The 22,844-nt window shown below is 48.6% G+C and overlaps 1 protein-coding gene across 1 annotated transcript in view; it reads left to right on the top strand.

Moving 5' to 3' along the window:
- TUBGCP5 (tubulin gamma complex component 5) overlaps window positions 1-22,844 on the top strand; it is a 463,823-nt gene that overhangs the window by 104,396 nt on the left and 336,583 nt on the right. The window contains exons 6-7 of the mRNA XM_078658229.1: window positions 199-331; window positions 14,925-15,042. Coding sequence (XP_078514355.1) covers window positions 199-331; window positions 14,925-15,042 — 251 coding nt within the window. The remainder of the gene's footprint in view (window positions 1-198; window positions 332-14,924; window positions 15,043-22,844) is intronic.

Below are 22,844 nucleotides of genomic sequence, written 5' to 3'. Positions count from 1 at the left end.
CCCTATGACATTATTTCTAAATGCCAAATATCAGTCATGTGTACACCAAGTTCTGTATTCTACTTTTCTTTTCCGATTTTTCATATCTTAATGTAATATTCATATCTTAATGTAATATTGTGGCAAATAGGGATATAGTTTAACCACAAATTCTTATGTCTATTCCAAGTTCTTTATGTTGTATTTAAATGTTCATAGGATTGGTCTGATGCCAGTGAAGAAGATGCTAATGATTCCCTGAGCAGAGAAGACTCTGGTATCCAAGTGGATGGAACTCCACAAGAAGATCATGATCAAAACAAGAAAACTGACCCACATGTTTCATGGAAAGGTGTGGTCTTCAAATATTTTGTACATTTCTTGCCTAGTTAATTCAAACATAAAGACTTGTCTTGGCGATCTTAGTCATAATCACTGTTGAATGATTATGTTGAAGGACATTTTTATTCATCTGTCTTCTGAGATGCTGATTTAGATCCTTAAATCCCTAGAAGAAGGTAAAAACAAATAAAACAGCTGGAAGTTTGTCAACAGCCTTAGAACACTGTTCAGAAAGTTCCTCACCTCCATCACTGACAGGGCTTTAGACTTCTAATCCCAAAACTCCAATGACATTACACACAACCGATACAACATTCATCCCTTCTCCCAGATTCAGAAAAAAAAGCTGTGAAGTAAGATTAATACACACACCGCATTGTCCTGCACCAAGCACAGACTACAATTTCTCATATTCCTTTATTATCTACCTGCCTCAGGCACCCCTTCTCCCTTCACCCTCTCTGCAACCACCTTCCCAATTAAGAGCATTCTTCATGGAACCAGATGCCCTTCTTTGTGCCTTTCCCTCTTCAAACCTCGTAACCTCCAACTCCAAGACCATGTTATACAGCCATCATAGGATCTCTACATTGAATCCACCTCCCTCCATTGGATCTGCAGTAAACATTGCTGCTTCCTCACCCTTTTCCTCTCCCTTACCAGTTTTCTACTATAATTATATTGATGGGTGAGTCCCTTCTTGCTTCATATCACATATCTATTAGCAAGTCCTTTTCTTTAAAGACTCCATACATTTCAACCTTTTTCTTAAATAAAACACCAGCAACTGCCAGTGACTGACCTCTTCATCTACATTTCTCACCCCTACATGTCCTATTTGACTTTCCTGCAGCCGTCTCTCTACTGTCCCCAAGTTATCTTAACAACTTCTCTGCATCATTTGTTCAAGAAGTCCGTCCTTTACTTGGCCTAGTCCATTCTCCCTCCCTCGATCACTGCTCATAATCCACCATATACCTTTACTCTCTCTAGGTAGGTCTTCCTGGCACATATGCTCCATGCTTGCAAAGTGTAGTGCACATGAAAATGAGCAGGGCTAAATTATGGTTCAGGGGCAGGTAATCTGGTTTCAGTAATTAATTCAAACTCAAGTTCAATAGTGGAATCTTATTCAACTTATTTTCTGTTTCTCACTCTAATTTTTCTTCAACGTCTTTGAAAGGAGACTTTTCACCAGCAACAATCCATCGTTCTTTGCAACCCAAGAAAATCTAATTCTGCAAAACTGGTCCACATTACAGCTACCTTCTTACATGCCTCAAATGTAATCATAATCCCTTTTTACAACCACCTCTCTACTATCCTAATCATGTTGAATCTCTCAGCAGCTTTAGAAATTGTGGACTAAAACATCCTCCTGACTGGGGCATTTCTACCATTGTATTTTCTTGGAATATCTACTTTTGTGACTGATTGCACTAGTGATTGTGGTACCTACCTATACCAGTCTCTCTGTCGACTCTCCCAAGTCCCTTTACTTGGTTTTCTTCACCTTTTATTGAATATAATTTTCCTTTGTGACATTTGCTAATATTGTTGTAGTTCTATTTTGGACCTTGACTTACCCACGCTCTTAAACAGGCATTTCAAAATTCTTTTATGCACTTCAGTTGTGACACAGCAGTGAGAAGCAAAACTTGTTTTTCAGCACTCAGTCCTTATACTGGAGCCTGCCTCTTTCAGTCAATGTTAATTTCTATCTTTGAGCTACAGCTCAAAATCCTTTTAACAATACTTGACAGGTTTGGATCCCATGGCCTGTACAATATTGTTGTTGGGTAACTGTTATGTATTAATAATTGTCAGTTTCTCATTTGAAGTTTCAGCACTGGCTGAACATTTAATTTGTATGTTATTGCTCTGAACTTTGGATTCCTACCACTGTCTAAAGTGAGCCATAATTGCTGAACTTCACCATCCCTGGAGACCTGTAGGTCCAAGCAGCTGCGGTCTGTGCGGGTAACAATGATGGGGCGATGGGGCCATGTAAGGGGGGGATTTCGAGGGATGATGCAGAGGGAAAATTAAATAAATAATTAATTTACCCTCAGCATCGGCCCTCGAAATCCCCCCTTACACGGCCCCACCGCCCTACCATTGTTACCTGCACGGACCCCGGCTGGGTCCAAGAGTAACTTGGTTTATCCAATTGAAGTTCAGTAGTACTTATTGGGGACCCGGCGACAACAGTGCTAAATAGCAGAACCACTTAAAGTACTTCCCAGTAAACATAGCCCAAGACCCCACAAAAACGTCTCACATTCTAATGGCCACTTTTTTCACTGTCCTTCTCCCACATGCACTTCATCCAGTGCCCAGACTGTGGAATGCTACTCTGCAATAGCCCCTGCTGTGTCTGACTGATTTGTGCTATATGACCTTCCCTTACAGGAGAGTTTGGATATTGGTTCCACTTTGAACAGACACCTCAAGGGTTTTTATAGTTCTGCAGTATCAATCACTCTGTGTTCTTCCACAGGCTTGCTTTCTAGAATCTATTTGAGAAAGGCTCTAGCAGAAGTCAGAGAAGACCAACCAAGGTTGTCCTTGCTCGTCCATTTCACAGACATTTGATTTTGTTTCACTAACGTTACCATTCATAATGCTGTAAATTGTTTGCCTTACTTTGTCTACTGTGCATCTTCCACAATTGTCTAGGCTTATCATTGAGTGCTCTAACAGTAAAGCTCAACAGATTCCAGAGATGGTCTATTGTAAAAAAGTAATAAACCATGCGTTTTCAAGATACCAATTGTTAAAACACAGGCTGATACATTTCCCCCTTGTAAAGAAAGTTTTTCATACCTGCACGTTTACCATCATTTTGAACACAGCAGGATTGAGCTTCTTTAGTTAACAAATGTGTCCTCAATTTTAGATGCACTCAATGTCACTTGTATTTCTGATAGAAAGGTCAGTGAACTGCATGCTAAATCCTTAAAAAAATATATGTACTTTTTGTACAGATTAACATTATAGCCCTCGGCCAGCCCAGTTGCTTACAGTTGAGTCTGCTTGTCTTGTAAATCAGGCTCATTATCTTATAGTTTCCTCTCCAAGCCTTGTTGCTCTGACCAAATAGTACTTACATACTCTTGAGACTAAAAATACATGTAATAGGGAGGATGTGATTTACATCAAATGCGTTTTTTCAAGACAGACATTCCTCTCTTTGTAGTTATCAGAGTTGCCCTTAAGCAATCAAGACTTGCACTTTTGTGTATGAACAACACCCCCTTTGCTAAATTGTACTTCTAAGCTGTTTGAGAATTAGTTCTGCAAGCATCCCTGAATTCTATTTGAATCTTTGACATATGCTTACCTGCTACTTTGTGCCCTCAGAAAACTATTAGTTAAAGAATATCTCATGCATGTATACTTTTTTGTTTGCCACTTCTGTCACAGCAGAGAAGTGTTGACTAACCTTGAAACACCGGGTACAGCAGGAGCGATGAGGATGCTAGTTAACCTCTTCCCTTTCTGCGGCACCACCTGCCAGCTGGTATAAACTCACTCTACAGATCTTACCACAGCAGGGGAAGTGAAAAAAGGGATAAACAAAACAATAAAGCTGTAGCAGCAGGAACACTCAATGGCGTGGGATGCAGGCGTTGTAGGCTTCACTCCTATGAAAGCCCTGTGTTCCCTGTATGAGAGACACAACACAACATACATGAGTTTCCTAGCCTCACTTACTCTGTATAGATATATATATATATATATATATATATCTATATATCTCTATATATATATATATATATAGATATAGATATAGATATAGATATATATATATAGATATATATAGATATAGATATAGATATTGTGTGTCTACACTTACATAATGTCTGCCACAATCATCCTAAGAACAAAAAGGCACAAAAGGTAAAAATAAAGTAAAGAAATTAAAGTGTTCTTTTCCTCTAATAATCCAGGGCACAGCAAAACTCAGCAGAAAGAACCTTCTGAATACAGAAGTCACTGTAGGAATGTACTTATCTGATATAGTAGTCTTGTATCTTGAGTATTTCTTTCCAGGCTGAGATGGACTTTATGGTTCAAGGTGCACAAGGTTGAAAACAAACTGATACCATCCAAGATATGCCGAAAATCATCAGAGCCCCTCAACAGCCCAACCATGTAAAAAACAAAAAGGTAATCCAGAGGGGTATGCGACTGAACAGCAAGGGAAATCCTTAGAAGAGTTCGCCTTCTTGCGAGCACTCCAGCGCTTGCCGTTAAGGCAGGGATGACTAATCCTGCCGGGAGCCTCAGGGGGCGCTGATATCGCGGTCGCGCTCCAGCGCGAACGCAAGGAAAGGCGGTCCGAGAAACACTCTAAACTGTTCTCGCCTAGAGATCAAGGCACAGCAGAACTTCCTCGTTCCCGGCCTTTGCCGGCGGGTGATAGCGGGGAAACTAAAAGACGAGTTCGCGCTCCAGCGATAACGCGTGAAAATAGATCAAAACGAGGCAGCTGCAAAACGCCGTCTGGATAATGATCCGGGATCTATGAGTTCTGGCAGGTCGGGGCGGGGTCTCTTCTCGAGGCCAATGTAGGAGAGCAGGGTCTGCTTCCTATGGTCACCCGCACTTTTTGCTCTGATACACTGGTTTGTTCGACTTAAGTGTGGCTGTGGGCCTGCTAATCAGACCCACAGCCCAGCTGTCCCCTCTCTAAATTCATACCATGTACTTTAGGTACATACCTAATTGGGTATTGGGTCACTTTTGTGAGCCCCTGAATAGTGTACCATAGGTATAGGTGCATCCAAGGCCTACCAGGGGCTGCAGCATGTATTATGCCACCCCTGGCTGGCCATCCAAACTGACACAACTGGCTGATCACTCAGCTGGGGCAAGGTCGTGTAATCATACCTTGCTTAGGTATAGTATCCCTATACCTACCATTACATATGGACACATATATACCTATAAGTCACTCCTATGGCAGGCCTTGACAATCCTGAAGGCAGAGGGCTTGGTTTTATGTGAGATGGTGCTCTAGCATGAGCTGAGCCTGTCTGCAGCTTTCGGAACCATGTCCTTATAGCTGTTCTATGATATAGCCATACCATATACTCTTAAGTGCATAATAATCCTCGCGGTTAATGCTCACCTTGGTTTGGCTTTATCAAAACATGTTGTGTAAGGTGTCCTACGCGTTGGAATACTACCCCCCCCCCCCCCCCGCCGTAGCATTCCACCCTTCTAGAGGGAGAAGATATGTAGTTGTAGCTTTACCCGGTTAAAGTTAAACAGAGCCTCCGCATCACAAAATGGATGCTGCTGCCACAGACACGAACGAGTCTGACCTCCTGCTGCTGGACGAAACTCTGGCAGGGGAGGCCTGGACAATAGGTTTCCTGCCTTGGGAGGTGCTAGCACCTCCCCTGACAGGCTATAGTGTATTGGGGCAGGGTGGGTTGAAAGAAATGAGACACTGCCTGGGGCACACAAGGTGCTCCATGCATAGCCCGGTTCAAACCAGTTGCTGGGGCACTCGAGCCCCAGCTCTGGCGCGAAACTGGACAAAAGGAAAGGGGTGTAACCACCCCCTTCCCAGGTTCCACCCATAGGAGGGACCTAGCAGGTAATCCAGCCCCTTAGATTAGTATAAAGCTAGGAGCTGTGTCTAGAGACATTAGATTATCCTGAACTGAAACTCTGAAACGAAACTCTGGACCTTCGACATTCTACTGCAACTAGAAGACTGAAGAATCTCCCTTGTGGTCAAGGAGTGACCACCCTGTGCAAACAGGCACCATCAGTGACTTGCCGGTTTGCTTTGTTGACGCTCCTGCCGGACCCCAAGACTTAGCGACGCAGCCTCTGGACTTCCAGACTTCTCTGACTCCGAGTCACATCCACAGCAAAGTTGAGACCCGTGGCGGACACGAGAGATGTGGGACCGGACAACCTGCAGTATCTGCTTTTTGCTAACTGTGCAGCTTCTGAGGCGTCCTCGAAGTTGTGCATTGGGGGTTGAGAAGCCCCAACCCCGAGCAGTAAGTGCACCAAAGCTCAGCCCTCCACACTCCACAAGTGCCGCGTGGGGCCTGTGCCTGCATTTCTCTTCGACGCGTCTTCGCGGTTGCTAGCCCGTTGGCTAGTGGCCCTCCTGAAGACACTCTTTTGAATCAACGCTGATTGCCTGGTTGCTCTGGGCTTGCTCCTGCTTTCCTGTAAAGGGGAAGCTCCACAGACCTTGCTGGTCTGAACAAGAAGCCGATCTTCCCTTCCTGCCTGGGTTGCCCTTGCCAAGGCTTGTTGACTCCGACCTGGAAGCCGACACCGCCAACAGCGAGATCTTTCGTGGGACAGTCCGTATCTAGCTCCTGGTCGTCGTCGACGCCTCCTGGTCCACATGGCTGCAGAGACAAGCTTCACTTCTTCACCTGATTGCATCTCGACGTCGCCTGGTTCCTTCCTGATCACTGGCTAGCGACCCAGACTCTGTCCCCTCTGCTTTCAGGTTCTTCACTTCTCCGATCCACCCTTGGATCCACCCGGACATTTTCCTCCTGGTCGCCTGTAGCATCTTTGTGCAGCTCTCCATAGGATTCGACGACGAAACCAGACACGAAAGAACACCTATGCACCCGGCTTCCCTGGGTGAGGTAACTCGAGTACTCCGATGCTCCCGTGGGTAATAACTATCCAAGTGTCCGCATTTAACTTTGTTTTCCTGTAGTCCACCCGGAAGTGTCCCAAATCAACTACTTTGTAAACTTTACATTCCCATTGAAAGTCTATGAGAACCCGCGTGTGTGTTTAGACACTACACACGCATCCTGTGGGACTCCTGCTTCCTAACCTTCGGTTACTCAGTGTAGCTCCACCGATTTCCAAGGCCCTAGGCCTATTCACCTTTCCTGAAGTGGCTATTATACCACTTCTTTAGTATATGTTTCGTGAACCCCTAGGGCAGAATTGTATTTGTGCAACTTATAGTATGCTTATTGGCTAACTTGTGCTGTATCTCGAACTCTGACCTCATAAAGAGTGCAGAGGCGTTGTGTTATAAATAAATACATATATATTTGATATATACCTTGTGTGGTGTCCTTTCATTTGGTATTCAAGGGATTATTGTTGGTAAAACAATTGGCTTCACATGCTCTCTGAAGTATTCGCCTAAGACTGCTTTGTCCATGCTACCACTAGGATAGCTGGTCTATAAGGTTGACTTTACAACCATCACCATAAGGGTTGTTTGGACTGATACAGGGTGCCCATTAGCATAATGGACATCACATATCAGGCCAACTTCTCACAGCCAACTTCACCTAGGATCACAGGTGACAAGCACCAGACCACAAGAAAGGAGGTGCTTATATCGGAAATAGATGGAGAGAAAGGTAAGTAGAGATAGAAGACAGAGAATGCCTTTAGGTTTTCTGGGAGATGTAGTCCCCTAACCATTCGTGTCATTTGCGTTCGTGCTTGGCTGCATACCCTCCTTCTTCACCCTGGCCTAAACGTTACAACTTCTTTGTAAAATGTATTGAATTACAAGTGACTCTTTAGAAAATCCTAGGAGTAAAAATAATTTGATGATCTTTAGATGTAGATCTTTACCAAGATATGTGTTCAGTGTGGGTGTGAGGGAATCCTGTTGTGACCTCTATAATTACCCCATTGATCGCTAGATTACAATTTGGCTGATCTTATAAAGTATTTGAGTGTCCCCTTCCTTCCTCTCTGTGGCAATCTTTTCTGAAGCTTTTCGCTCATATCAGAGGATTACTGTAGTGCTGCTCATTAGCAATGGGCTGTAACTATCTGCTTCCCATGTGAGTTCAGTAGATTCACAAGCTATGCTCCAGACCTCTTCTTTTCAGAATCGAGTTTCATGTTGTCTTCTCCTGGCTTCTGAAAGGACCATAAAATGATGGCATTGAGTTCGGGCTCCTTGGAAGGTTACCGTGTTGGATATAAACCGTTCTGTAGTAGGGGATCTCTGTGTATAGTCATAATCTAGTGAATAGTCCCGCCCATATGCGTGGACCCCGGAGCAATCAAAAATAATCTCTTACAGTGTCAAAAAATGCAGAAATGCATAGACACTTAAGAGAGAATTTAAAGACAGATAATGCAGCCAAAAAGGCTACACTGTCCAGTACTTCAACTAGAAATTCCACCACAAAATCCACAAAACAGCAAAGCCTGTACAGATTTCCCTTGCTTAACAGCAAAATCCCTCAGGAATGATAGAGAGAAGAACCTGGACAGACAAGCCCCATAGGCTGCCATTATGTGGCTTAAATAGGATACTGTGCCTTTAAGGAACCTTCCAGAACCTTCTCCCAGTATCCCAGAATGCATAGCAGGTCCAACTTAGTTTCAGTTCTTTTTTCCGGCTCCTGCAAGCAGGACCCTGGAGCATTGAGCTCTCCCCTTTCAAGGGTTTTGTTGGTGTTTTTACACTAAATTCGATTTTTGGTGCTTTTAAAGTACTTTAGTGACTTTCTTCTTGGGTTCCTGCACTCTTTTATTGTCCATAATGCCAGCATTATTTGACAAATGCCCGGAGTGCTCCAGGAAGAAGGCCAAGTCAGACCCCCATGAGGTCTGTATCATCTGCCTTCCCTCTTCCCACATCCCTGAGGAGTGTGTGATCTGTAGAGGCTTCTCTGGAAGGACCCTGAAGGACAGGCGTAAAATCAGACTTCAGGGACTTGAAGAAAGAAGATTGAAGGCACGAGGTGGGTCAGGAGGGGCTCCTTCTGCCCATGCTGAGGCCTCTGGGGGGCTCCCCAGGGGCAGGAAGTCCAGCCCGCGCCCAAGATCTCCGTCTGGGTCAGTTGCGCTGACCACGACGTCGAGGGGAAGGTCCACGGCCAGTTCCCGGTCTCCCCAGGGCTCTGGGTTGAGAAAACGTCGCCCGTCGACGTCGAGGGACGTGTTCCGGCCGCCGTCGAAGCCGGTGTCGATCTCGTCGTCGCCGTCGGCGTCGAGTGGTCGACATCGGAGGACCCGGCGTCGGCGCTCGCCGTCGAGGCGACACCGCCGTTCGCCGTCGAGGACATCGTCGTCGAGGGATCCTCGTCGTCGAGGCCGCCGTCGAGACGGAAGAAGTCTCCGGCGCGGAAGACGTCGACGTCGAGACATTCAAAGGGATCGACGTCGAAACGTTCCAAGAGGTCGACGTCGCGACGATCCAGGTCGACGTCGAGACGTCCGAAGAGGTCGAGGTCGCCGTCGAGGCACCATCGCCCGTCGTCGAGATTCCGTGGCTCGTCCATCTGGTCGGGGTCGATGTCGAGACGTCGACACCGTTCGACGTCGAGGAGTGAGAGGCGGTCGACGCCGAAGGGCCGTTCGACGTCTAGGGACCCAGGCTCGCCGTCTGGGCACCGATCTTCGGCGTCGAGGTCGAAAAGACAGGCCCAGGACTGTGGGGGGCTCCCCACATTCCGGACAGGATGATGGCTCGCCGGGAACGGCGTATTCCGAGGTATATACCCCGAAGAAGCCTTCAGCACCTCCTTCACTGCCTCCTTTGCCAAGGGGTCCGCCTCCGAAGGCTCCGACCCCCCCTGCATTGCCTGCTCGACCGGCTCCGCAGGCCCCGCTTCCAGTGACTCCCCCACCCCCGGTTCCACCGCGGGCGGTGTCGATGCCCAAGTTTCCGACGCCGCCGAAGAAGACTCCTAAGTCGAAGCCGAAGCCTCGGACTCCGGAACCGGGGAGGCCGGCGGACCGTCCCAGGCCCAAGAGATCGAGGTCTCGCTCGGGGAGACGGGACAAGTCTAGGAGTGGACGCGGATCTTCATCGAGATCCAGGCATCGCCATAGGAGGCGTCGGTCCAGGTCACGCTCATCTGGGACCCGTTCTTACTCGCCCACGCTGTCTGATTCGCCGGAGACTAGGGTGTCCCCGATCGACGATATTGGCACATTCCAAGAGGTTCTCCTGCTCGGAGCGGCGAAGTTGGGGATCAAAGTTGAAGCGCCTACGCCTTCGACTTCTGTCATCTTTGAGACGTTACACAAGAAACACCTGTCTCGCCCCCTACTGCCTCTGGTGCCGGGGCTCCTTGAGCCGGCTGAACAGCTTTTCCTGACGCCGGCGGTTGTGAAGTCTGCGCCTTCCAGGCTCCTCAAGAAATACAGAACTCCGGACTCGGACCCAGCCTTCTTGAGAAAGGACCCAGCGCCGGATTCGGTCATTGTGACGGCGGCCCGGAAGCTTCATGCCACCTCCCCTGCGTCCACGGTGCCTCCGGACAAGGAGAGCCGCTGGATCGACTCTGCTGGGCGAAAAGCGTGTGGTACATCCTCCTCGTCAATGAAGGCTGCCAGTGACTCGGCTTTGTTGGGACGATACGACCGTGCACTGTGGGACTCAATGGAGCAGTTTGCGGACCTCGTTCCTCGAGACCGTAAAGAGGACTTCATGGAGAGCGTCCAGGAGGGGATGCTGGTCTCTAACCAGGCCATTAGCGCCGCGGCGGATATTTCCTTGCTGTCTGCGCACGGATACTGCCGCGGGATTAACCAGAGGCGCCATGCTTGGCTCCGGTTGACGTCTCTTAAGCCAGAAGCACAACAACGTGTGGCGAATCTCCCGTTTTCCGGAGATACCCTCTTCGGAAAACACGCGGATGACGAGATGGCCAGGATGAAGGCCGAGGCAGAGACCCTGACGGCGGTGGGCTTGGAGAAGCCCAAGGAGAAGAAACCCTACCGCCAGTTCCAACGGCGGTTCGGGTCGCAGGGTCGTGGAAGAGGGCAGTCTGCCGGACAACATCAGCAGCAGCAACAGCAGCAGCAGTACAGACGGCCCTTCCAGAAACGCCAGGGGGGTAGAGGTAGACAGCAGTCCTCTACCGCTTCCAAGGGCCCGGCCGGGCCTCGACCCTGAGCTGTTACTTCCCTCTCGTCCGTTACCCGCTCCGGTGGGGGGAAGCGTTCAATTTTTTCTGGCAGAGTGGAGAAAAATTACTCCGGACAAGTGGGTGCTGAATATTGTTTGCAATGGATACAGTCTGCGTTTCACCAGCCCTCCTCCATCGATTCCTCCCGTCAGCTCGCAGTATCAACTGCGCGAGCTTCAGGCGGAGGCAGACATTCTGCTAAGGAAAAGGGCGATAGAAGACGTACCTCTGTCTCAAAGAGGAAGAGGTCTTTACTCTCGGTTCTTTCTTGTCCGCAAGAAGGACAAAAACGAGTTCAGGCCCATTCTGGATTTGCGACAGGCAAACAAGTGGATTCGCAGAGAAAAGTTTCGCATGCTGTCGTTGCATCAAATCTACCCTCAGCTGCAACGAGGAGATTGGATGTGTGCCATAGATCTACAGGACGCATACTTCCACGTGCCCATTGCATGCAAACACAGGAAGTTTCTGCGTTTTCAAGTCGGCACCAATCACTATCAGTACACGGTGCTGCCCTTCGGACTGAAGTCTGCACCCAGGACATTCTCGAAATGCATGGCAGTGGTAGCGGCACACCTGCGGAAGAACAAGGTGTTTGTCTACCCGTACCTGGACGATTGGTTGATCAAGGCCTCCTCCTTCTCGGAAGCTCAAGCACACTTCCAGAAGACGTGCGTTCTCTTGAACAAGCTGGGGTTGCACATCAACATGTCCAAGTCGGTCCCGATTCCGGTCCAGTGCATCCAGTACTTGGGAGCCTCCATCAATACACTGTCGGCAAGCGTGTCTCCTTCGGAAGAGCGACGTTTATCACTCCTTCGGAAGGCTCAGGCTCTCATGTCTACTCCGTCCACGACAGTGAGGACGGTGTCTTCTCTGCTGGGATCGATGGCCTCGTGTATCTTCCTGACGCCACATGCGCGGCTGCACATGAGACCGCTACAGGAGTGCTTGGAGGATCAATGGGACCAGAGGAGAGGATCTTGGGACGACAAGATACGACTGTCTCTGCATGCTCTTCAGTCTCTGAAGTGGTGGTGCTCGAAGGAGAATCTCCTCAGAGGGGTTCCCTTCCACAAGGACATTCCCACACAGACTATCGTGACGGATGCTTCTCTCCAGGGCTGGGGAGCGCACTCCGGAGACCTACAAATTCAAGGGACGTGGTCCCAGATGGAGGCCACGTACCACATCAATTTCCTGGAACTCAGGGCTGTGCACTTGGCACTGAAGGCTTTTCACCCGTCCTTTCAGACCAACTCTCTGCTTGTTCAGACGGACAACACGACAACGATGTATTACCTCAACAAGCAGGGGGGCTCGAGATCGCGCACTCTGTCGCAGGAGGCGCAGGCGATCTGGCACTGGCTTCTGGCTCGAGGACTGTCTATAACGGCCACCCATCTGCCAGGTGTGCAGAATGTTCAGGCAGACGAACTGAGCAGACTCATTCAAGAAAACCACGAATGGGTCTTAAACGACGAAGTACTAGGAGAAGTCTTCGCAAGGTGGGGAACTCCAGACGTGGATCTGTTCGCCACCGCCGAAAACTTCAAATGCCGAGGCTTCGCCTCCAGGTACTACCAGCAGGGGACGCTGGGGAACGCGTTATGGATCAACTGGTCGAACAGCTTTCTGTACGCTTTTCCACCAATTCCCCTGATTCCGGCGGTTCTCATCAAGCTGTCCCAGTCCAGGGCGCGGATGATCCTGGTTGCCCCGGAATGGCCCAGACAGTGGTGGTTCACGGACCTGCTTCACCGCTCTCTCCTTCCTCACATGAAGCTGCCGTGCAGGCCGGACCTTCTCACGAAGTTCGGGGGGCGGATGGTACACCCCAACCTCTCGTCTTTGAGTTTGGCGGCATGGCTCCTGAAATAGTGCAATATGGCCATCTGAATCTCCCAGAAGATTGTATGGACATACTGAAGGAGGCTAAGCGACCTTCCACTAGGACTTCTTATGCTTACAAGTGGAAGAGGTTTTGCATCTGGTGCAAGTCTAAGAACTATGACCCTACGACATGCAAGGAAGATGTCATCCTTCCGTATCTGCTGCATCTGGCGCAGTCGGGCCTTAATGTCCATTCCATTAAGGTTCATCTGGCTGCTTTGACTGCCTACAGGAAAGGCCCTTCACAGACTTCCTTCTTCCAGATCCCTGTGATCAAAGATTTTTTGGAAGGCTTGAAGAAAGTGTTCCCTCCTGTCAGGCTTCCTTCGCCTTCGTGGGACTTGAATGTGGTGCTGTCCAGATTGATGAAGGAGCCTTTTGAACCCATTCATAAGGCTTCGTTGCAGCACCTGTCCTGGAAGGCGGCGTTCCTCGTTGGCCATTACATCGGCCCGCAGGGTGAGTGAGATTCAGGCGTTGTGTTGCCAAGAACCTTATACTGTGTTTCATGCTGCTAAGGTTGTTATGCGTACTCACCCTAAGTTTCTTCCCAAGGTTGTTTCTGATTTTCATATCAATCAGACTATCACTTTGCCTACGTTCTTTCAGAATCCGTCATCTCCAGCGGAAAGGTCTTTACATTCCCTGGATGTGAGGAGGGTGCTGAAGTTTTATCTTGATAAGACTAAAGATATTCGTAGGTCAGACCAATTGTTCATTAATTATGGATCAGTCAGGACGGGTCTTGCTACCTCTAAGCAGTCCATCTCGAGGTGGATTGTGTCCTGCATACAATTGTGTTACTGCAAAGCTAATAAGACCTTAGGGGGTAAGCCTAAGGCTCATTCCACCAGAGGCAAAGCTGCTACGACAGCTATGCTTCGTAATGTTCCCTTTGCAGAGATCTGCAAGGTGGCCACTTGGAAGTCGGTCCATACCTTTGCTAAGCATTACTGCCTGGACACTGATGCCAGGGCAGACGCTCAGGTTGGGCAGGCTTCGCTGCGGAATTTGTTCGCACAATAGTGGCGTGATTTTCATATTCTTCACCGCCGCTTGATGTGGGGATGGGCTTGCCATTCTATTCACTAGATTATGACTATACACAGAGATCCCCTACTACAGAAGGAGTAGTTTCTGTCCTGTAACTCCAGTTCTGTAGTAGGGGTATCTCTGTTATAGTCATAAGCGCCCTCCCGCCTCCCCGGTGGAGATTTGTTCAGGTACATCATGCTACAGGTCTGGCGTTGTTTACGCCTTCAAAAAGAACTGAAACTAAGTTGGACCTGCTATGCATTCTGGGATACTGGGAGAAGGTTCTGGAAGGTTCCTTAAAGGCACAGTATCCTATTTAAGCCACATAATGGCAGCCTATGGGGCTTGTCTGTCCAGGTTCTTCTCTCTATCATTCCTGAGGGATTTTGCTGTTAAGCAAGGGAAATCTGTACAGGCTTTGCTGTTTTGTGGATTTTGTGGTGGAATTTCTAGTTGAAGTACTGGACAGTGTAGCCTTTTTGGCTGCATTATCTGTCTTTAAATTCTCTCTTAAGTGTCTATGCATTTCTGCATTTTTTGACACTGTAAGAGATTATTTTTGATTGCTCCGGTGTCCACGCATATGGGCGGGACTATTCACTAGATTATGACTATACACAGAGATACCCCTACTACAGAACTGGAGTTACAGGACAGAAACTACTCCTTACAGTTAAATAAATATTTAATGTGCTTTCTTATTAAACTGCTCATTTGACATTTTTGTTCTTTTATGTAGTTTTCTGCTCCAACATGTTTATTCTTTTACTTTAGTGGGAGAGCCTGAAGCACGTAGCTGGCTGGAGCAGCATGTTGTTCTTCAATATTGGACACCCAAAGCACCTAGATTCCCCCACAGTTTGCATTTGCACTCTAATTTAACAGCTATGTGGTAAGAAGTTTGATGGCATTACCATTGTAAAAACGTACGGTTAAAGGGCTGTCTGATGATGTCTACTGTTTAAATGTAAGTGGGGGGAAATTTCAAAGTATAACTTAAAACTAACAGCAGCACTTACAACACATGATAGGCACACGCGTGCGCTCATACTGACACAGGGTAATAAATGTGATCCATAGACAACTAATCCATGCTGTGTAGTTATTAGGTAGTGTACAGTAGAAAACTTCTCAATCCCTTAATCAGTGTTTTTGTTTGTTGAACTCTGTCTCCTCTGACATCAGTAAATCACTGCTTATAACCTCACATTATATCACTAATGACGTAATCGATAACATCAATTATGATGTCTGAAATGACATCATTGATGACAACACTGTACATGGTGGGGGGGCGAGTTATAGTTATGTCCGGTAATTAGAACTCGTGAATGTTAAGTGTTTTTTTTAAAAGTGTAAAATGGTTCGAGGCATGTGGGCTGCTAAATTCATATCTATTGCATAGATCGCCGCCTAGTGTTGGGTCCGGATGATTGCACATTGTTGTCCTGGAAGAGTCTTCGAAGTATCACGAGATAGGTGGCTCCTCCCCTGGACTACAGTGCGCATGGGCATCGACTCCATCCCCAGATTGTTTTTTTCCGCCATTGGGTTCGGATGTGATTTAGACGTCTCCTGTTCAGAATCGATAAAACAGTTTCTTTAAGGCCAAAAGGCCTTCTTTACTTCGTCGGTATTGTTCGCGTTCGGTCTCGCGTGTACTCCAACTCTTCGAGTCGGATATCTGTGGAGTCGGGTGACTCTTCGGTCATCGAGGCCCTGTCGACGCAGCAAGAGCCGGACGCCGCTACGATGGAACGAAGCCCGTTCAAGTTCTGCCCCGTGTGCGGTTCGAAGTACCCACACATCGACGTGCATCCTGTATGCAACAAGTGCCTGTCGCCGGACCACAACGAGGCCAACTGTATGGCCTGTTCGAAATTCAGGTCGAAGAAGACGCTCAAGATTCGGCGCGTGGCGCGCCTCGAGGCCCAGCGATCGGCACCGGCGCCAGCGGACATCTTCGGCGACCCCGAAGCAGACGAGCAAGAGCTTCACCTGCAGATCTCACCTTCATCGGCGGAGGTCGAGGCCGACTGCGGAGAACCCGTTGAGGGCCTGGACCTAGACGAATACGTCGAGGAGGTAGGGGACGACGAGGAAGTTTGTGGGGCCGCGGAAGATAGCTCGGAGGATGAGCTATGTCCCGTGCATACAATTACTAAGGCTCAGGTCACGGGATCGCCACACGGCCTTACCCACGACCATACTCCTCAGTCCTCAGCCCCGCCTTCTGGCCCGGCTACAGACGTACCAGCGGAGCCTCCATTACACAAATCGAAACCGAAACCATCGGAATCAAAAACAACAAAGATGGCCGACAAACCATCGACACCGAAGACGTCTGGGACTGCATCGACGCCGTCGTCTTCGGATGGCCTCGAAGCCGAAGAAGGCTGTCGAACAGGCTAAAGTACCGAAAGGGACCAAAGAGACCAGCTCGAAGAAGGTCGTCGAGCCAGTGTCCAGTAAGGTAGTCAAGTCGAAGTCGAAGAAGACTGTCGAGACACCTTCAGCCAAGACTGCCGCACCGACAGGCAAACGGACAGTCGAAGAGAAGTCGGCGAGGGGCACCGAGCCGAAGTCTGGAGCCCCAACGCAAAAAGACAAATCTGTTGATCCAAAGTCGGCGAAGTCGACGACTAAGGCCAGGACAGGGGACTGGAGCGCAGCTGTCGAAGGTGCGTCCGCGCCTCCGCCAACCGAAGGACAATCGTCGACGCCCGGATCTTCCACTGTGGGTGGACAGAGGTCGTCGGTCGGATCGACGAAGCCGTCCGCTTCTTTTACGAAGCAAATCTCGGACTCCCTGAAACGGATAAGAGACAAGGCGTCGGAGCCGAAAACACCCTCGGTACCGAAACAAAGTGGTCCACCGAAGAAGACCTCAATGCCGATCCTCTATACTCTACCACCGAAGGTGGCGCCGAAGGCTTTTGCACCTCGTACGGTGCCCGAGGACTCGGAGGGGTTGCGGCAGACTCAGCTAAGTGGGGGTTTTGGTCGACCACCTTTACCTGACGACCAATCGGAGCAATTTATCGACGCCGACACGGGTAGATTAACGCTCTACAAGAGGAAAATTACATCACAGCCTGTGGAATCCTATGTAATACCTCTAAAGAAGAAAAAAACTGCACCAGACACACCAGACCTTGTGGAATCCATTCCTCAACGGCCTAGGAGGAGTCCTACACCTTCACCAACTTGCTCAAATGGAGATGAGGGTGACCAAGATGAGGGGTATAACTTCCCAGACAATACTGACCCTGATGAGCAGCAGGACTCATGGATACACTCTGGTGATCAGGGGGACCAACAGGTGGTCAGTGACCCACATATGTATGGTGTTACAACTTCTCCAACTGAAGACTCTGCGGCATTTAATGCCTTAATTGAAAGGGCGGCTGCAAACCATAAGGTGGAGATGCATGCCGACCCTGTGGAAGTTGACTTTTTGTTTGATACTTTCTCTGCATCAGAAAAAACTGTGAAAACACTTCCAATGCTTAAGGGGGTTCTCAAGCATGCCACAGACATTTTCAAGGAACCCACCAGAGCCAGAGTGGTGAACCCACGAATTGAAAAGAAATACAGGCCGGCACCTGGGGACCCTACTTATATTCGAGGCCAGTTGCCTCTAGACTCTTTGGTGGTCTCAAATGCCCGCAAGCGGGCAAATTCACAGACGACGGGTGAAGCTCCTCCCCCGGACAAAGAGTCAAAAGTGCTGGAGGCAGGGGGAAAAAGGGTGGCTGCGCAGGCAGCCAACATATGGCGCATATCTAACACACAAGCCCTATTAGCCAGGTATGATAGGGCGCACTATGACACCTTAGAGCAGCTCTTACAACACCTTCCAGACAAGGTTAAAGAAGGAGCTGAGATGCTGATACAAGAGGGCAAGCTCATTTCAAACGCTGCAATTAAATGTGCGCTGGACGTTGCAGATACAGCGGCAAGAGCGGTCAACACTAGTGTTATGTTGAGGCGTCAGGCATGGCTCCGCATCTCAGGATTCAAGCCAGAGATACAAACAACTATCCTCAACCAGCCCGTCAATCCAGACAGACTGTTTGGGCCTGAGGTTGATACCACCCTCGAGAAGATCAAAAAAGATACTGAGACGGCTAAGTCCATGGGGGCACTTCAGTCTCAGCAGTACAGAGGGAACACTTTTCGTCGCTCAGGTGCACGGGGTGTTACCAGAGGACACTTGGCACAGCAGTCACATTTCAACAAAGGAGGCGCCCAGGCCTCGTACCCCAAGCAAAATAGGGGTGGTTACAGAGGAAACAGCGCCAAGGGCAAAGGCAGAGGCAACAATAGTTCCCACTCCTCTGCTGCCAACAAACAGTGACTCCCTGTCACTGCCCCCCGACCATCCAACACCTGTCGGGGGGAGACTCCATCAGTTCCGGCCAGTCTGGAAGTCCATCACCACAGACAGGTAGGTAAGGAAACTTATCCAGTTCGGCTGTTGTTTGGAGTTAACGTCCACTCCACCCAACATACCCCCAAGACAACGTCCTATGTCACCAGAGCACTTGCACTTACTGCAGCAAGAGGTTCTGGTGATGCTGCAAAAAGGCGCAATAGAGCTCGTGCCGGTGGAGGAAGAAGGCACAGGGGTTTATTCCCTGTACTTCTTGATCCCAAAAAAGGACGGCTCGCTCAGACCCATTCTGGACCTACGCCCTCTCAACCTGTACATACTCTCAGAACACTTCCACATGTTGACACTACAGCAGGTTCTTCCATTGTTGAATCAGGGAGATTTCCTCGCAACCTTGGATCTCAAGGATGCTTATTTTCACATACCACTCCACCCATCCCACAGAAAATACCTCAGGTTCACCATACAAAACAGGCATTACCAGTTCAAGGTCCTGCCCTTCGGAGTGACCACTGCCCCCAGAGTGTTCACAAAGTGTCTGGCGACCGTGGCAGCGCACCTCAGGAGACAGAATATACATGTCTATCCTTACCTGGACGACTGGCTCGTTCAGGCCAAGTCGGCTCGGCAGTGCGCTGCAGACATGTCCCACACCATTCACCTCCTTCACAGTCTGGGGTTTTCGTTAAACTATCCAAAGTCGCACCTCCAGCCAGCCCATGTGCGGCAGTATCTGGGCGCGACAATAAATACTCTGACAGCTACGGCTCAGCCGAACCCAGTGAGGATCGACAACATCCAGTCGCTCATCCAGAGGTTCAGACCGCAACACTCACTCCCAGCGAGAGTGTTCATGCAGTTGATAGGCATGATGGCCTCCTGCATCTTCATAGTCCCGCACGCACGGTTGCATATGCGTCCGCTCCAAGAATGCTTGGCGCATCAGTGGACTCAAGCTCAAGGACAGTTGAAAGACCTAGTGTTGGTCACCGGTCGGGCATACAACTCTCTGCATTGGTGGAATCCACACAACCTTTGCAAGGGCCGACCGTTCCAAGAGCCTGTGCCACAGATTACCCTGACGACGGACGCATCTCTGCAGGGATGGGGATCTCATGTGCTCCACTACACTGTGCAGGGACTATGGACAACACAGCAACAGAAGATGCACATCAACTTTCTAGAATTGCTGGCAATCTTCATGGCACTCAAATCCTTCAAAGTACATCTGTGCAACAAGGTCGTGTTAATCCGGACGGACAACATGACGGCAATGTACTACATCCAGAAGCAGGGAGGTACACACCCTCCACAGTTGTCTCATCTGGCTCAGAGCATGTGGAAGTGGGCCATTCAGAGGAACATCTTCCTCATGGCGGAACACCTCCCGGGCAAGGACAATCAGATGGCGGATCTGTTCAGCAGGTACAGCCATCAGATGCACGAGTGGGAGATACATCCATCAGTACTCCACCCGTACTTCCAGCAGTGGGGTCATCCAGAGATAGACCTGTTTGCCACAAGGGAAAACGCAAAATGCCAACGCTTTGCCGCCAGGTTCCCTCATCCACAGTCGCAGGGCAATGCGATATGGATGAACTGGTCAGGCAGATTTGCGTACGCTTTTCCCCCAGCACCTCTAATACCGCTGGTGGCAAGAAAGCTAAAGCAACACTCGATGACACTCATCCTGGTTGCTCCAACGTGGGCACGCCAACCATGGTACACCACGTTTCTAGAACTCTCCGTGGTACCGCATCAAAGGCTGCACCTCACACCCAGGCTCTTGACGCAGAACCATGGCGACATTCAGCACCCAGATCCGCAGCAGCTCAATCTGGCGATCTGGCTCCTGAGGTCTTAGAGTTTGGCTACCTTAACCTGCCTCCAGAATGCATGGACATCATCAGGGAGGCCCGGAAGCCCACTACAAGAGCTTGCTATGCAGCAAAATGGAAGCGGTTTGTCATTTATTGTACAGAACATAACATTAACCCGCTAGATGCATCCATTCCTAACATCATCTGCTATTTGTTACATCTTTACAAATGCAATCTAGCGTACGGTTCCATTCGGATACACTTATCCGCCATAGCGGCTTATCTTCAAAACAGGCAGCATCTCTCTGTTTTCAGGGTGCCTGCCATTAAAGCTTTTCTAGAAGGGCTGAAGCGGGTCATTCCTCCCAGGACCCCACCCGCTCCAGTATGGAATCTCAACGTGGTCCTCACTAGGTTGATGGGCCCACCTTTTGAGCCTCTACATTCATGTGAGGTTCAGTTCTTGACATGGAAAGTGGCTTTCCTCATTGCTATCACGTCTCTGCGACGTGTTAGTGAGCTACAAGCGCTCACAATACAAGAGCCATTTATACAAGTGCATTCAAACAGGGTAGTGCTCCGCACTAACCCCAAGTTCCTTCCAAAGGTGGTGTCAGTTTCATGTCAATCAAACCATTGAACTGCCCGCATTCTTTCCAAATCCAGAAACAGTAGCAGAAAGAATGCTCCACACGCTGGACGTTAAAAGGGCATTAATGTACTACATTGACAGAACACAACCCTTTAGAAAGACACAGCAACTTTTCGTTGCCTTCTCAGCACAGCACAAAGGCAACCCTATTTCCAAAGCCGGAATAGCCAGGTGGATCGTTAAGTGTATTCAGATTTGTTATCAGAAGGCTAAACGCACTTTAACGGTCCCCCCCAGGGCGCACTCCACACGCAAGTTGGGGGCCTCCATGGCATTCCTAGGTAACATTCCTTTAGAAGACATTTGTAGAGCAGCCACGTGGGCTACACCACATACATTTACCAAACATTACTGTGTAGATGTGCACTCCAAACAGCAGGCAGCTGTAGGACAGGCTGTTCTCAAAACTCTTTTTCAGACTTCTGCAGCTGGCACGGGCGGCCGCCGTTAATGAGGGGACTGCTATGTATTCTATGCAATAGATATGAATTTAGCAGCCCACATGCCTCGAACTGAATATGCTACTTACCAGTATGCATCTGTTCTTGGCATGTAGGGCTGCTAACATTCATATCGCCCACCCTCCTCCCCGGCGCCTGTAGCAGCTGCAAATTACTTCTTGCATTTCATCACTAGCATGGACATCATTTACACTATCGCACTCCATCTTTGCCACAATGGCTAAAAACAATCTGGGGATGGAGTCGATGCCCATGCGCACTGTAGTCCAGGGGAGGAGCCACCTATCTCGTGATACTTCGAAGACTCTTCCAGGACAACAATGTGCAATCCTCCGGACCCAACACTAGGTGGCGATCTATGCAATAGATATGAATGTTAGCAGCCCTACATGCCAAGAACAGATGCACACTGGTAAGTAGCATATTCATTACGTTTAAAGTCACACATTCACCTAATTTTCACTGTAATCTCACTTCAATATATATATATATATATATATATATATATATATATATATATATATATATATATATATATATATATATATATATATATATATATATTTATATATATATATATATATTTTCACTGGAAAAAAACAACGATTACATGGATGGTATAGTTAGGAAATAGAATTTAAAAAACTTAGAATTTCATTAAAAACCTACGGTATCTACAACAGGCGCCCTGCCATGAACAGTTTTCTCATCAATAATTTTATTGCTAATGTTGCAGTGATATTATCAATGACGTCATAAAAGATGTCATGGCTGATGTAATATGTGGGGAAATTAGCACGGCATGGTCAGGACGCGAGTTACAGTTACCTTAGGGCACGAGTTATAGTTTCTTGAGATAACTAAAACTGCTGAATTTCTATGGTTTTGTGTGTGTAAAATCTGAACAGCACTATAACGTCCCTGTAACCTTTGTAAGGTTTTTTAACTGTTTCCTAGCTATTACGTCCCTATAACCTTTGTTGTTTCCAGTGAATTTCAGTTTTTTAATGCTATTTCCTAACTATAACGTCTCTGTAACTTTTTTTGTAAATTAATCCAACCGCCAACCACACGCTGTGCACAGCCTTTTGCAATGCACAGTGGGGGTTTGGCCACAAGGCCTTGTTGCAGCCAGACCTTGTGGCCGACCCCCACATGTAGCCAACTGTGCACTGGCCATACGCAGTGTGGGGTTGGCCACAAGACCCTATGGCCAACCCTTACAGGAAGCAAAGCCGCGGGCCACTCCTAGGGCAGCTATTGTCCCTGGGGACCCCTGCCCTGGGGCTCGATTCATTTTTTTAGGGGTCAGGGGCACAAGGCAGCCCTCCCCAGGCCACTTTTGACCCGGTACCCCATCCCCCA

Source organism: Lissotriton helveticus, chromosome 8 (assembly GCF_964261635.1).
Source record: "Lissotriton helveticus chromosome 8, aLisHel1.1, whole genome shotgun sequence".
NCBI classification, from domain to species: domain Eukaryota; kingdom Metazoa; phylum Chordata; class Amphibia; order Caudata; family Salamandridae; genus Lissotriton; species Lissotriton helveticus.
Note: the sequence above shows the minus strand (reverse complement) of the source record. Positions and strands in the feature narration are given on the sequence as shown.